The following is a 17,420-nucleotide window of genomic DNA, read 5'->3' as shown; positions in this document are numbered from 1 at the left end:
AGATTACTTGGTTTTACTTACATCTCAGTCATCTCTTTTTTTTCTGACCCTGGCCACTCATACTAATTAAGCTGAACCAATTTAACCACTGAGCATCCGAGTGTGTCAGTGGGTTGGCTGTCTCTGTGTCACTCTGCTCCTGATGGGAAAGATGATGTTTCCTCCTCTATTCCTCTGCAGTGTTTCAACACACTCGTAGAGTGAAACTATCGTCTCCATGTCACTGTGACACCACTACATGCTCAGAGCTCTGTCAGCCCTTGCCCCAGAAGCCACCAATTTCAAGCTGTTTGTGTGTGTGTGTGTGTGTGTGTGTGTGTGTGTGTGTGTGTGTGTGTTCTGCAAACAGTCACCATATACTGAAACATCAGTCAACCAATGACTGCCTACTGTTATATATTTTTTTAAATACTTCAATTCAACAGCTGACCCCTGTGTCATGTCACTGTTGTAATTTAGATAAGCAGGCCTAAATAACATTGTAAAAAGTCAATACAATTGTGAGAGCTACTTATGATGGAATTGTAGGCGACATATGTTAATTTGATATCCCTTCATGCTTTTATTTTGTTATTTGTAAATCGACAAATTATATAATGCCACAGCCACCCATGATTACAATGGAATTATGGAACCAAATATATACCAGTGACTTGCAGTGTTTTGACGTGAACCCCTAATAAAAGACAGCTTGCTGTTGAAACGTTGGTCAATACATTACTGCATCAAAGCTACTAGAGTGCTGCTTTTCCTTTACTGTTTATCCATATGTGACAGGATGCAATTTGTTCCATGAGAGCACGCACATACATACATACATACATACATACATACATACATACATACATACATACATACATACATACATACATACATACATACATACATACAGTGGGGAGAACAAGTATTTGATACACTGCCGATTTTGAAGGTTTTCCTACTTACAAAAATCCAGAAAATCACATTGTATGATTTTTAAGTAATTAATTTGCATTTTATTGCGTGACATAAGTATTTGATCACCTACCAACCAGTAAGAATTCCGGCTCTCACAGACCTGTTAGTTTTTCTTTTAGAAGCCCTCCTGTTCTCCACTCATTACCTGTATTAACTGCACTTGTTTGAACTTGTTACCTGTATAAAAGACACCTGTACACACACTCAATCAAACAGACTCCAATCTCTCCACAATGGCCAAGACCAGAGAGCTGTGTAAGGACATCAGGGATAAAATTGTAGACCTGCACAAGGCTGGGATGGGCTACAGGACAATAGGCAAGCAGCTTGGTGAGAAGGCAACAACTGTTGCCGCAATTATTAGAAAATGGAAGATGTTCAAGATGACGGTCAATCACCCTCGGTCTGGGGCTCCATGCAAGATCTCACCTCGTGGGGCATCAATGATCATAAGGAAGGTGAGGGATCAGCCCAGAACTACACGGCAGCACCTGGTCAATGACATGAAGAGAGCTGGGACCACAGTCTCAAAGAAAACCATTAGTAACACACTACGCTGTCATGGATTGAAATCCTGCAGCGCACGCAAGGTCCCCCTGCTCAAGCCAGCGCATGTCCAGGCCCGTCTGAAGTTTGCCAATGACCATCTGGATGATCCAGAGGAGGAATGGGAGAAGGTCATGTGGTCTGGATAGACAAAAAAGAGCTTTTTGGTCTAACTCCACTCGCCGTGTTTGAGGAAGAAGAAGGTTAGTACAACCAAGAACACCCTCCAACCGTGAAGCATGGAGGTGGAAACATAATTCTTTGGGATGCTTTCTGCAAAGGGGACAGCGACTGCACCGTATTGAGGGGAGGATGGATGGGGCCATGTATCGCGAGATCTTGGCCAACAACCTCCTTCCCTCAGTAAGAGCATTGAAGATGGGTCGTGGCTGGATCTTCCAGCATGACAACGACCCGAAACACACAGCCAGGGAAACTAAGGAGTGGCTCCGTAAGAAGCATCTCAAGGTCCTGGAGTGGCCTAGCCAGTCTCCAGACCTGAACCCAATAGAAAATCTTTGGAGGGAGCTGAACGTCCGTATTGCCCAGCGACAGCCCCGAAACCTGAAGGATCTGGAGAAGGTATGTATGGAGGAGTGGGCCAAAATCCCTGCTGCAGTGTGTGCAAACCTGGTCAATAACTACAGGAAACGTATGATCTTTGTAATTGCAAACAAAGGTTTCTGTACCAAATATTAAGTTCTGCTTTTCTGATGTATCAAATACTTATGTCACGCAATAAAATGCAAATTAATTACTTAAAAATCATAATGTGATTTTCTGGATTTTTGTTTTAGATTCCGTCTCTCACAGTTGAAGTGTACCTATGATAAAAATTACAGACCTCTACATGCTTTGTAAGTAGGAAAACCTTCAAAATCGGCAGTGTATCAAATACTTGTTCTCCCCACTGTACATACATACATACATACATACATACATACATACATACATACATACATACACACACACGAGCTCTGACTGACTGAACGTTTTGGATCACCTGCCTGCTATTTTAGACTGACCCACAAATATCACCGTGAATAACCGTTACACCTAAACAACCAATGTGACCAGCCTCCCAGTGAAGACGAAGTAGTAGCCACACTAGCCTTATGTAATAGAGCAGCAATTCATTACATAAACCATTTGGTCAATGTAAAGCGAATTGTTCACACGCTGATTGAACATGTGCTGTGGAACATCACTATAGACGACACAGAACGCAATTACGAAAATGAAAAGTTTCACCTGAGAGTAATGGAAATGAATGAAAACTAAACGTACAGGATAGCCTAACGCTACACTCAAAAACACAACAAGCCCGCTTAGGTAGGCAAAACAAACACGCAATTATGAAAGCTCACAGGGGTTCAGTGAGCAAATGCAAATATGACTGCAATGTATACAGCTAGGCTGTATATCGGCAGACACTAATAGCTAGGATCAATAAATTGACTGGCTACTGTAAACATGTTATCATTCAGTTAACTCAAACAAAACAAATAAGTGTTTCTGCAAACACTCAACTTACCCATTCCAAAACGCGGATAAATCCAAGGGGTAATTTAAGCACCTGAAACGTTCCAACAGACACGAGCTAAAGGAATAATGACAACAATGACATGGAAACAAAAACTATATTGTTAATCAAATCGCCATAACTATTAGTATATCATTTGACAAATTTGAATACTGGCCTTTTAACGCACATTATTTTGAGACCTGACAAAACCCCATTTACAATCAATAAACATACCTGGTTAGCTGATTCCATTTTCAAAATACTTATCTACTTGTTCAGTAAGACGTAAACAATTTTATAGTGCTACCCAAACCGACTGATGTCTGTGCCTCGCGCAAAAGACTCTCGGCTTTAATTGCCACTGCACGGAAAACCCCGAGCTCTCTTCGGCTTGTTGAAAAATAAAACACCATAGAGACAGACTGGGATTGGCTTCACGGAAATGAACGATGGCGTCCACATTTGCCGATTGTAACGGCCTCTCCTCCCCACGTCGGAGTTGGTTGAGGGGATGTGATTGTATCTCTCGTGTATTAATGTTGGATCGAGGCACCACGCATTGTAAGGTCATATAAGTAGAAATATGCAGTACCAGTCAAAAGTTTGGACACACCTACGCATTCAAATCAAATCAAATTGTATTTGTCACATATGCCAAATACAACAGGTGTAGTAGACCTTATAGTGGAATGCTTACTTTACAAGCCCTTTTAACCAACAATGCCGTTTTAAGAAAATAAGTATTATGTAAAAAATACATACACTACCGGTCAAAAGTTTTAGAACACCTCCTCATTCAAGGATTTTTCTTTATTTTTACTATTTTCTACATTGTAGAATAATAGTGAAGACATCATAACTATGAAATGACACATATGGAATCATGTAGTAACCAAAAAAGTGTTAAACAAGTCAAAATATATGTTATATTTGAGATTCTTCTTCATAGCCTTTGCATTGAAGACAGCTTTGCACAATCTTGGCATTCTCTCAACCAGCTTCATGAGGTAGTCACCTGGAATGTATTTCAATTAACAGGTGTGCCTTCTTAAAAGTTCATTTGTGGAATTTCTTTCCTTCTTAATGCGTTTGAGACAATCAGTTGTGTTGTGACACGGCAGGGGGGTATACAGAAGATAGCCCTATTTGGTAAAAGACCAAGTCCATTTTATGGCAAGAACAGCTCAAATAAGCTAAAAGAAACAGTCCATCATTACTTTAAGACATGAAGGTCAGTCAATATGGAACATTTCAAGAACTTTGAAAGTTTCTTCAAGTGCAGTCGCAAAAACCATTAAGCGCTATGATGAAACTGGCTCTCATGAGGACCGCCACAGGAATGGAAGACCCGGAGTTACCTCTGCTGCAGATGATAAGTTCATTAGAGTTACCAGCCTCAGAAATTGCAGCCCAAATAAATGCTTCACAGAGTTCAAGTAACAGACACATCTCAACATAAACTGTTCAGAGGAGACTTTGTGAACCAGGCCTTCATGGTCAAATTGCTGCAAAGAAACCACTTCTAAAGGACACCATCAAGAAGAAGAGACTTGCTTGGGCCAAGAAACACGATCAAAGGACATTGTCCTTTAGTCTGGAGTCCAAATTGAAGATTTTTGGTTCCAACTGTCCTGTCATTGTGAGACGTGGTGTGGGTAAACGGATGATCTCAGCATGTGTACTTCCCACCGTAAAGCATGGAGGAGGAGGCGTTATGGTGTGGGGGTGCTTTGCTGGTGACACTGTCTGTGATTTATTTAGAATTCAATGTACACGTAACCAGCATGGCTACCACAGCCTTCTGCAGCAATACGCCATCCCATCTGGATTGGGCTTAGTGGGACTATCATTTGTTTTCAACAGGACAATGACCCAAATCACACCTCCGGGCTGTGTAAGGGCTATTTTACCAAGAAGGAGAGTGATGGAGTGCTGCATCAGATGACCTGGCCTCCACAATCCCGACCTCAAACAAATTGAGATGGTTTGGGATGAGTCTGACCGCAGAGTGAAGGAAAAGCAGCCAACAAGTATTCAGCATATGTGGAAACTCCTTCAAGACTGTTGAAAAAGCATTCCAGGTGACTACCTCATGAAGCTGGTTGAGAGAATACAAAGCTGTCATCAAGGCCAAGGGTGGCTACTTTGAAGAATCTAAAATACATCATATATTTTGATTTGTTCAACACTTTTTTGTTTACTACTTGATTCCATATGTGTTATTTCATAGTTTTGATGTCTTCACTATTATTCTACAATGTAGAAAATACAAAAAATAAAGAAAAACCCGACAATGAAAAATCCTGTGAAGTGCCATTACCCTTGTGACCATCACTCTAGCCCATTCAAGATGAGCCTGTCATCTTCTGCCCATCTCAAATGGCTGTGCTTTGTGCAGAATAATTACACCCAAATCACCATGGCTCTAAAAGCATCAAAAGTGACTATATATACACTTAGTATACAAAACATTAAGAGCACCTGCTCTATCCATGTCATACTGACCAGGTGAAAGCTATGATCCCTTATTGATGTCACTTGTTAAATCTACTTCAATCAGTGTAGATGAAAGGGAGGAGACAGGTTAAAAAATGATTTTTAAGCCTTGAGACAATTGAGACTTGGATTGTGTATGTGTGCTATTCAGAGGGTGAATGGGCAAAACAAAATATTTTCCTGTGTCACGACTTCTCCCGAAGTCGAAGCCTCTCCTTGTTCGGGCGGTGCTCGGCGGTCGACGTCACCGGACTTCTAGCCATCATTGTTCCATTTTTCATTTTCCATTGGTTTTGTCTTGTCTTCCTACACACCTGGTTTCAATCCCATTCATTACCTGTTGTGTATTTAACCCTCTGTTTCCCCTCATGTCTTTGTCAGAGATTGTTTTATGTTCAGTATTCGTGTTTTGTATTTGGTGCGCGACGGGTCCTTGTACCCACTTTGTTTCGTTATATTTCATGGTTTTGGAGTATTGTGTTTTGGACCACCCATCCCGGATCCGGGATAACTGTCATCAGAAACGCTGACTAGCATAGCATAGCCTAGTGCCACAGGGATATAATATAATATAATTTCATGAAATCACAAGTCCAATACAGCAAATGAAAGATAAACATCTTGTGAATCCAGCCAACATGTCCGATTTATAAAATGTTTTACAGCGAAAACACACAATATATTTATGTTAGCTCACCACCATATCCCAAAAAACACAGCCATTTTTTCACAGGAAAGATAGCTTTCACAAAACCCACAAATAGAGATAAAATTAATCACTAACCTTTGAACAACTTCATCAGATGACAGTCATATGACATCATGTTATACAATACATTTATGTTTTGTTTGATTATGTGCATATTTATAGCCACAAATCGTGGTTTTACATTGGCGCCATGTTCAGAAATGGCTCCAAAATAGCGAAAGTAATTACAGATAGCCACGTGAAATACAGAAATCTCATCATAAAACTTTGATGAAAAATACATGTTGTACATATAATTAAAGATAAACATCTTGTGAATCCAGCCAACATGTCCGATTTTTTAAATGTTTTACAGCGAAAACACAACATATATTTATGTTAGCTCACCACAATATCCAAAAACACACCGCCATTTTTTCACAGAAAAGATAGCTTTCACAAAACCCACAAATAGAGATAAAATGTATCACTAACCTTTGAACAACTTCATCAGATGACAGTCATATGACATCATGTTATATAATACATTTATGTTTTGTTCGGTTATGTGCATATTTATGGCCACAAAACGTGGTTTTACATTGGCGCCATGTTCAGAAATGGCTCCAAAATAGCGAAAGTAATTACAGATAGCAATGTGAAATACAGAAATACTCATCATAAACTTTGATGAAAGATACATGTTTAACATATAATTAAAGATACACTGGTTCTTAATGCAACCGCTGTGTTAGATTTAAAAAATAACTTTAGTAAAAAGCACAGCATGCAATAATCTGAGACAGCGCTCAGCCATTCTCCGCCATGTTGGAGTCAACAGAAATACGAAATTACATCATAAATATTCCCTTACCTTTGATGATCTTTCATCAGAATGCAGTGCCAGGAATCCTAGTTCCACAATAAATCGTTGTTTTGTTTTATAATGTCCATTACTTCTGTCGAATTAGCAACTTTGGCTAGCATGTGTAGTACACGTGTCCAAACACTTGCGCAATTGAACGAAAACGTTGAACGAAAACTTCAAAAAGTGATATTACAAGTCGAATAAACTGGTCAAACTCAGTTGAGAATCAATCTTCAGGATGTTTTTCTCATATATATCCAATAACGTCCAAAACGGAGCATTTCTTCATGTCTATCTAACGCATTGCAGACAAGGAGATCACATGCGTAGTCTGCGTGGCCAAGAACTGGCAATCTGTCTGACCTGTCACTGCATTGGCTCTCATCCGGTCCCACATCAAGCTATATGCTTTATTCCATGTTCTACTGCCTGTTGACATCTAGTGGAAGGCGTATGAAGTGCATACAGATCCATAAATATAAGGCAATTGAATAGGCCTTTCACAGCGACCCATTTCAGAATTTTCACTTCCTGTTTAGAAGTTTGCCTGCCATATGAGTTCTGTTTTACTCACAGATATAATTCAAACAGTTTTAGAAACTTCAGAGTGTTTTCTATCCAATAGTAATAATAATATGCATATCATATGATCTTGGACAGAGTACGAGGCCGTTTAATTTGGGCACAAATTCATCCAAAAGTGAAAATGTCGCCCCCTATACCTAAGAAGTTAAGTTATTAAACTACTCCATTCAACCAAGTTTTGATTCTCCTGCGCCTGACTTCCCTGCCACCTATACACACGACTGTGACAACGTGCCTTTGAACAGGGTTGTATGTGCCAGGTGCAACAGTTTGTGTCAAAAACTGCAAATCTGCTGGGTTTTTCACATTATATTTAGGCAACTTTTATTACTTGTACGCTACATAAATTATGTGGATTCTTATAGAGTTTGACAAATAAACCAAAATTGCCCAGAACAAAACATTCAGAGAGTATTGCAGATAGAAATGGACTAGATGTGATTCTCTATATTTGCATGGTTCTGAGTATTCTGTGGTACTGAAGGATCCCCTGTGTGAAGCCCAGGCAAACAGTCAGCATGGCTGTCGGTTTAACACAGTCCAAGGGCCAATAGGAACGTGACTCAGACTCGCTAAAGCCATAATGTTATGTAATATGGAGCAGGGACTGTTTCCAAGACTGAATTGTACTCCTGTTAAGTCACAGTGTACAGTCATATTTAAATGCATGGGTGAAATATATTTTGCCTGACATTAAAAAAAAATGATTCTCTGTGTGACTATTGTGATGAAACAGAACCCTGTTTTTCCTTGTCTTTTTCTGTTGATATGGTCATACCTTTCTATGTGATAGCCATTCCTAGCCAGCCCGCTGGAGGTTGAGCAATTTGTCTTCTAATTAGCCAGCCGAGGCAGAGAGAAGAGAGCTGGACTGTAAACTACCTGCAGGCAAGATGATGGTGAGCGAGGATTCCTGATTCTGCCACAGAGATTCCAATTCCAATAGAGACGAGTGAAAACCAGGCTGACAGCGTGGCTAATTTTACAACATCTCTTCTCTCACTCCATCCCTCCTTCTCCCCTTGTTTTACTCTCCTGCTCACACACATCCCTCTCTTCTCATCTCCTTTTCTCCCTCTCTCACTCACTCTCTCACACTCTCTACCTCTCTCTCTCACGCTCTCTCTCTCTGCCTGCCTGAAGTGCTGTCCTAGCGATTAGGAAACTGTTAGATCTGATTGGCTAATCTTCGCACCACAGAAAATCTAAAAGAAGTCAGCAGGAAGAATAGAGGATCTCATGCATACTTTATCCATTTAGTTGGATGTGATTTTTTTCATGAGCCAAGTCACAGGCAGCTGTTTCTGAAAGGGATGCCTGCCATATGTTTTTAGATGTTGAAAATATTACAAGCTTGCCAGGGTCAGTAAAACAATGGCCAATACAATGATTGACCATAGGGCGATATTGATGTTGACTGATTTTGATTTAGATCATCTCTTATCCACAGAGCACAGGTGCCGTCTCAGCATATCTAATAAAAAATGTCACCTGTCTGTGTTTGTGTGTGTATGTTTCTTTTCATGTTAATGATAGATATCCTTCAGCCAAGTAAGTACATTTTGTTTGAATATTAATTAAGTATACTCAAGCAAACACCTCTATACTCATTTGGGGCGGCAGGTAGCCTAGTGGTTAGAGCATTGGACTAGTAACCGAAAGGTTACAAGATTGAATCCCTGAGCTGACAAGGTAAAAATCTGTCGTTCTGCCCCTGAACAAGGCAGTTAACCCACTGTTCCTAGGCCATCATTGAAAATAAGAATTTGTTCTTAACTGACTTACCTGGTAAAATATATATATATTTTTTTAGATCATTACCAGACCATACCACAGTCTCCAGAGTGGTCATGTCACCACCTGAAGATTCAGAGGGTCTTTTTCCCCCCAAATGTGCAAATGGACGTTTTGCCCCCCTCAGGAAGAGCCACTGTTCATTTGAAGGAGGCTGCGTGTGACCGTTCCAAGGTCAACTCACATCGCTCTACCAGCACATAGTGCCACCACCCCTCAGAGAATGCTGGGAAAAGGCTGCAAATAGATGCAAAGCAACTGAAGGAATTTTTTGCAGGGATCGCAGCTGTGTCCGCTCACTCACACTCGCTCTCTTCCTGCACTTTAAGATTCTGGTGAATAGGGTGAATAGGTGAATAGGTGAATAGGGAATAGGGAATAGGGAATAGGGAATAGGGAATAGTGAATAGGGATGATTCTGTGACATGATAACTGTCATGTTAAAGTGATGTCCACCTTCTGTCTACTTATGGGGAGTTGTCTTATCCCTATCAAAATCCTCTTGGGGTTTTAGGGGAGACTCCTTGGTGCTGGAAGAGCATCCTTTCGGTTCCCCTGGATGGGAGTATCAAGGAGGATCTGTCACACACACTGGCAGGTGTCCAAACACATCACACATACCTTGATAAACTGCAAATGTGCTGCAGAGGCAGAAACGAGCATACCTGGGTTCAGTACCTGGGGGACCAGAGATGACAGAGGAGCTGTGTGTGTGTGTGTGTGTGTGTGTGTGTGTGTGTGTGTGTTGTGTGTGTGTGTGTGTGGTGTGTGTGTGTGTGTGTGTGTGTGTTGTGTGTGTGTGTTGTGTGTGTGTGTGTTGTGGTGTGTGTGAGTGTGTGTGGGTGGGTGGGTGGGTGATAAGAGAGACAGAGGGAGAGTGAAATTTGATAATTCAGATACTGGTGGGATTGTTATAACCATCTTAATATTAATGCTGACTTGAAAACAACTGGCAACTAACTTCTACTACAGTAGTCAAAATGACTGGAAACATTGTTTGTCAACTCCTCACCATAAGGGTGGGGCAATTAAAACTACACAGTAAGAGCATCATCAAACACATTAAGGTTAAATTAGACATTAACCAGCCACAAGGATCTACACTTCTGTGTCTCTAATCAACATTTGCCTACGCAGCCAGTGCATTAGATCTCCAATTAAAGTGTTAATAACATAAAAGCTAAACTAATTGATCATATAAAGCTTTGACCAGTGGCAGTGTGAGGTGTCTTTGTAACCATAGTTAGTGTCTCAATTAACCCACTGTCAAGAAGACATTACAGTCATAACGACCCCTGCTGGTCACACAAAAAAAGGTGGAAAAATATCAGAGGCTTAAATTGAATAGCTGGGGATTATACAGACTTAAAATTGTTTTTCTTCAGCCTAAGAAAGAGTCTGTAAACGTACAGTTATAATCCTGGGATGACGATGGCAAAGCAAAAATATCCCTAAAAGGGAGTTATGTCAAGTAAATGTATTAAGAGTGAAGGATTATGTTGTGTGTTCCTCTCTGGTTTTGGGCAGGCAGTATTATAAGAAAATACACGGTATCCATTAGTTCAGTTTTGTCACGTCCTCTTCAGTTTAGTCTCATCTTCCTCTAGGGAAAAGACCAGAAGTGTGTTTTAGCACATGTGCTGACCAGCCACAGCACAGCACTCACACCTGCGTACCTTAACACGTGTAGCCTACTGGAGAAAAACAAATCAGTCCTGCCCCCATAACCACACCTGATACAGCAACACATGTATCATCAGGGACATGAAACCATTATTTTTCATTGATTTAACCATAATCTAGAGATCTGACAAGAGGTATTATATTCATATTCATTGAGTCTCTACTGTGGAGTACTGTTATGTTCATCATACAGGCAAAAAAACACAAAAAAGAACAGCTGTAAGGTGCTAATCTCGGTTAACCCAGAAGTAAAATCTTGTGTAATTTGGTCAACTTCGCAGAATCTGCCCACAAGAGATGAGTACTTTGATTTTGCTCTTCCATCATCATCATATAGTGGAAAGTCCTTATTTTATATATTTCTTACTTCAGACAACTGCATGATATAAATCATATACAGGAAACAGTCAATGATATCTCCCTCGACCCTGAATTAGGATCTCTTGCTGTTGAGTTTCCTAGACACTAGATGGCAGTTTTACTGTACGGTGTGCTAAATTCAGGGCTGCTTACCTTTATAGACCCCTGCAGAAGGCCTTACGTTCCACGGTCATTTTCCCCATGAAAAGTAACCGTTAACATACGTTTTTCCCTAAGTAAAACAAAGGTGTGGAAGCATGATCCATACAACACAGCGTCTCATACACTAGGAGTTCGTCATTAACTGTAGCCTACTTTTAAGGTCCACCGCAATCAAACATTGCCCGCCGCAATCAACACATTGGTGTTTTATATATATTTCCACGCTATGAGGTTAGAATAATACTGTGAAATTGTGAAAATTATGATAATGCCTTTTTAGTGTAAGAGATGTTTGAAACCTGAAATTTCAGTCTGTTTTGGTGGGATGGAGTTTTGGCCTGCCTGGTGACATCACCAGGTGGTAAATTAGATAACAGACCAATAAGAAAGAGAGTTCCAAACCTTTCTGCTAATAACAGCTAGTTTTCGGGTTTTCCCCTCCCCTTCAGACCACTCCCAGACAGTCCTGGCAAAATTCGTGTTTCTTTTTGACCATTTTAATTTAAAACAATCATGGTACGGTACTTTATTGTTACCCAGATATTGAGATAAAAATGGCTGCATTGGACCTTTAAATGGCAGACCTACCAACACTGATGCCACCGTTTTTTCAGGAATGCAATGCTTCACATTTTTAAAGCAGGTCATCATATCTTACCTAGCTATCATTGTAATTCTTCAAGAGACACCCCGAATGACCAATGGAGAAAGTGTTAATTTAAAAGGGAAAGTGTGCCTTTGTCATGACATTTTTTCAGATCTCTCTCTGTGTGGGTGAGTGATGTAATGAAAGACAGTTCCAGAGCAGGCTGAGTTAAGCTGGTGGAGCACAGAGCAGTGTTGCGCTCTCTGGGTGTGGATGGACAGCACAGTGACACTGGGAACAATTACTGTTCTACTCCTCTGTTTAAGCCTCTTTCATATCGCACTTATTGGAGGAATTATAGCAGAGAGTAGGCCAGTCACTTATCCACCTCCTACTGTAGGAAAACACCAATGGAACTCTCAGAGCAGCAACTGTACAACTGGCAGGTGTCCCAGAGCACGTCCAATGTTTACAATATTGCATAGTCTGTCAATCGTTTCCAATGGTGAGCTTTGGGGTCAATAGTATATTTTGATGAAGATCAGAGAAGCATGTATTTGATTGTCTCTCTGCTTGTCTATGTCCTTCATCTCCTCTCTACTGTGTGAAACCATAGTTTTTCCTCTTCTCTTTTCATAGGTATTCAGAAAGTTCTGTGCATTGCCTTGAGGCGTTCATGGTCTACATAGTAGTGTTTGATGGACCAGTATCTGAACACCTGTGTGTGCTTTGCTGTTTAACAGTCTCACTACATTTTTCTTCATAGGAAGAATGGGAGATACAGTATTTGGCCTCTGACAGGCTTAACGCGGTTCAGCTTATTTTCTGCAGTGAAATGTCATGGCTCAGTCATTTTGGACACCATCACATTTTTCATAATTAGTTGCCAAACCTACCATCATGCGCCTGCAAAAACACAAAGAAATGAAACACGATTAGACACTGATACAAAAGCCGGGCATTTGGAAATATGTCTGGTTAAATGGCATTAACCCTGGTCTTATTCTGCACCAGTAAAACAGCGTACATAATCAGGATTAACATTAGCACGATAGGGAAAACACTGACAGACAGAGAACGAGAGAGAGGGAGAGGAGGGGGAGCTGTAGCACAGTCTATGATGGCCTCAAACTAAGATTGGTGATATGCAGTAACACATGTATGAAATACTCATAAACAAACATGTGCATTCAGCCACAAACACATACACACATATTACAGTAGACCCACAGCCATTTCCATATGGCTCTGAGTAGACCTACAAACGTCATTTGAGCTCTTGCCACAGATTGAAATACAGTGAAAACAGTCAGGTAAAAAAAATCTGAATCGCTTACCCAGGTGCCTCTGATAGACAGAGCTGTTCCCACATCTGTCAGTAGAATGCTTCTGAGGGCACGGGGAGAAGTCGACTCTATGAAAAACAGGTTTAGCCCACATGTTGCTAAGCAACTAATCCAGTGGGGACGGAATGGGTCTATTGTTGTGACAATGACGGACAATTATCGGATGCTTATCTCTTTGAAGACGTTTTCCGGTGCACTGTTTGTAATTTAACAAAATGCATTTATCCTAACACTATTCTTTACCTGACAATATGAACTTTTTCATGTCACAGAATATTTGATTATGTGCTTTCAGCTTCGGGCCATGACTATGTTCACTTTCAAATTCTAAAAATTAGATTAGATTAGTTTCTTAGTTACATGCACAGGGTCGCAGATGTAATTGCAGGGTACAGTGCAATTCTTAAACTCAGAGCTCCAATACTGCAGGTAAAAAAAGAGAAGTGAATGAAACAATAATAAAAATAATAATAAATACATATTTACAACTGTAGCAATGAWAAATGTCCATTGGGGGGTTGGGGGTGGGGGAGCATGTAGCTTGTTGGTGGCTATTCAGCAGCCTGATGGTCTGGGGGTAGAATCTAATGGCCAGTCTGTCAGTTTTTGGCATGATGCGCCTATACTGCCCCCGTCTGAGTGATGGAAGTGGGGAGAACAGGCTGTGGCTCAGGTGACTTGAGGTCCTTGATGATCAATCTTCTTGGCCTTCCTATGACACCAGTGTGCACCCAATGGTGTGTTCGGCTGAGCGTAGCACCCGCTGTAGAGCCTTGTGGTCAGTGGTGGTGAAGTTGATGTACCAGGCTGTGATGCAGCCCGACAGTATGCTCTCGATGGTGCTCCTGTATAACACTGTGATGGCCCTCGGGGACAGGGAGAATTTCTTCATCCTCCATCAGGGTCTACATCAGAGTCGGAGAGATGTAAGCTCTATAGTGGGAAATGATCACTGGGTTTTGATGCTCAGTGATTGTTTGCTTTGTTTGTGTGACATCAAATGGAGGAGCAGAATCTTCTGAATCCTTAGTTATAAATGACCATGGAAACTCTCTGCTGCCCTCTTAATTGTTTTGATGTCAAATTTCTATTTTGGAATGTAGAAGGCTAATGTCTGGACTGAACTGGCTATATAGTTGTCATCCAGCCATGGTGCACCAATGGCATAAAGTACTTAAGTAAAACACTTTGAAGTACTATATTTGGGTATCTGTACTTTAATATTTATAATTTTTGCAACTTTTACTCCACTACATTCCTTATGTACGTTTTACTCCCATACATTTTCCATAACACCCAAAAAGTACCCGCTACATTTCGAATGCTTGGGCAGGACAGCAATATGGTCCAATTCACAGACCTATCAATATAACACATTGTCATCCCTACTGCCTCTGATCTGGCAGAATCACTAAACATAAATACAGCATTTGTAAATTATGTCTGAGTGTGGGAGTGTGCCTCTGTCTGTCCGTACATTTTTTTATTAAATCGTGGAGTATTTTAAGGGTAACTTTCAATTTTACTTGCATCATTTTCTATTAAGGTATCTTTACTTTTACTAAAGTATGACAGTTGAGTACTTTTTCCACCACTGGTCTGCACCCTGAAGGACCCATGATGTGGAAATGGCTTTGCACATGACAAGATGCATTTGTAGGCTCAATGCCAAACGGGGTATGAAGCCACCTGGGTGAACCCTACTGCCAGTGTACAACTGCATGTCAGCTATCACATCGTTTTATGTATACCTTAATGCATTGTTCAACCACATCATTGGGTAAAAAACATCACTAAATCTTCAGAAATGAATAAACTAGATGTTTTCCAGTGATCAACTGCAGATGCCAGAGAGGCTCGTCCTTCCTAACTCCAATGATTTTTATTATATATTTTTTTGATGTGGTTATCTGCTGCAGTAAATCTCCATCGGAAATTAGCGCTGGGAAACATACAACGACCAGACCCTCTATCTACTCTGCAGGTATGAGGAGATGGGAGGCCAGATAGAGCCTACCCTGTGACTCCAGAGCACTGATAACCTGGAGACAGGCTGCCAAACACATCCAGTCAAATTAAAGGGTGATTTTTCTCATCAGCTGTACTCCCTATCTTCTCCTCACATAGCCAGTTCTGTTAGCTGGATGCACATCAACACACTGCTTATTCAGTCTGGGAACAGAGACTGTGTTAAATAACTGACTGAGGAGAATCACAGAGGGAGATTTGGGTGGTATTGCGAGCTATGGTATCATCAATTCAATTCATCCCTCAAACATAAAGATGGTAGCTAGAGAAGTAGTCCAATGTCACTCACTCACTTACTGTACATTTCATTTCACAACGGTGGATAGGTTTACTTGAGTACATTTAATATGAATTATTTAATAACAAAAATGTGCTTATAAATATGGCAAATATTGAATAATTAAATGTGTATGTACATTTCTGACAGAATAGAAGGATAAGGAATAGGGAGTGTAATTTTGACTTGGAAATAACAGACCAGTAGGGGCGCCCTCTCATTACCTACCATATAAGTTGTGTAGTAGCTACTATCCAACAGTAGAAAAGGATTCCATGACAATAATGTATTTTTCCTCAAAATCCCTCTTAAGTCAACTCAAATATGTGCCTGTCCTACCCACATGGGCTTCGTCATAGTATTGCACACCATTCTGCAGAGACAGTGTTTCACTGTGCTGAGCTGGAATCTTACTGTAACCTGAATTGAGCATGCTGATTGAAGTCTATCATTGGCAACAATTGCTAAGATGGGACAATTTTGTGTGAAAAAAAGGTAGTCTTTCCCGGGAACCAACACTTCTTTAAACACACAGGCCTACATGGTTTTAATAAATGGGAAATTCTTCTTCTTTAAGGTCTGTCTGTGCTGGTGGAACAAACCAGGGGATGGGTTTGATGCGGTTCTCTCGCCACTACAGAGCACACAGGTCCAGCGCTATGAGTATCTCCCTGTGGATATGATGTAACTCATATTTACTGTAATGACAGTGTGCTGAATACAGGCTCTGGGATTCTCTCTCTGAAAGGATCTGTACAAAACTACCAATGGACCTCCTCCTGACCTGTTCTTCTCCAGCGAGCTCATTCACACAACGTAAACACACACACACAACATGCTGGCATCTACTGAAAGTGAGGCAGTTATTACCTCAACCATTCCCTTAAAGCAAAGGCTGTTGTGTGGGAATTTGTTTCGCAGTACAATTTTTTTATGCATTCACATTTTGATCTATCACTCTACAAATGTGTTTTGATGGGAAAACCAATGCATGAAAGTGCATCAATCATAAGCAAGTATGATGAATGCCTGGTATGTCCAAATAGAATGACTGACAGGGTTCATATCCTTACATTGTCATCAAATCATGTATATAAATGGATTGATCTCCGCAGGTGGTACAGTTTGTTCTGTGGGTTTAAGAAAGCTTGGTCTCGCGCTCAGTAAACACGGCTGTTGTCAGCTCAAATATAAAAAGTAGGACTTCTCTGGACTGAGGTCAAGTTGGCTTTGGCCAAATCCAGTGTGTTCCCTTTCCCCTGATCACTGTGAGAGAAAGCAGTAAACGAAACTACAAGTCTAGCAAGGGCAAAATTGAAGTTGGCACCAGTTGTCCTAATACATATTCAAGTCAAGTGGCTCTCTTTTGAACACACAGTCATGTTCTATTTCAGTTCAACCTTTAGTAATCTGGCATAGGCATGACAAACACTCCTTAAAAACCTTTGGCTGAAATTGGAGACATGCTGGTACTCCCAGAGCTACTCTCTAATGATTGATGTTACAATGCTTTGAATGC

At 40.7% G+C, this 17,420-nt stretch overlaps 1 protein-coding gene across 1 annotated transcript in view; it reads right to left on the bottom strand.

Annotated features, from left to right (window-relative positions):
* The window catches only part of synpra (synaptoporin a), a 45,410-nt gene extending 41,861 nt beyond the window's left edge, over nt 1-3,549 (bottom strand). Inside the window, exons 1-2 of the mRNA XM_023993821.2 lie at nt 3,263-3,549; nt 3,038-3,103 (exon numbers count right to left, since the gene is read on the bottom strand). Coding sequence (XP_023849589.1) covers nt 3,038-3,103; nt 3,263-3,280 — 84 coding nt within the window. The 5' untranslated portion in view covers nt 3,281-3,549. The remainder of the gene's footprint in view (nt 1-3,037; nt 3,104-3,262) is intronic.
* Between the last annotated feature and the right edge of the window lie 13,871 nt (nt 3,550-17,420).

This window comes from Salvelinus sp. IW2-2015, linkage group LG1 (genome assembly GCF_002910315.2).
Source record: "Salvelinus sp. IW2-2015 linkage group LG1, ASM291031v2, whole genome shotgun sequence".
NCBI lineage: Eukaryota > Metazoa > Chordata > Actinopteri > Salmoniformes > Salmonidae > Salvelinus > Salvelinus sp. IW2-2015.
Note: the sequence above shows the minus strand (reverse complement) of the source record. Positions and strands in the feature narration are given on the sequence as shown.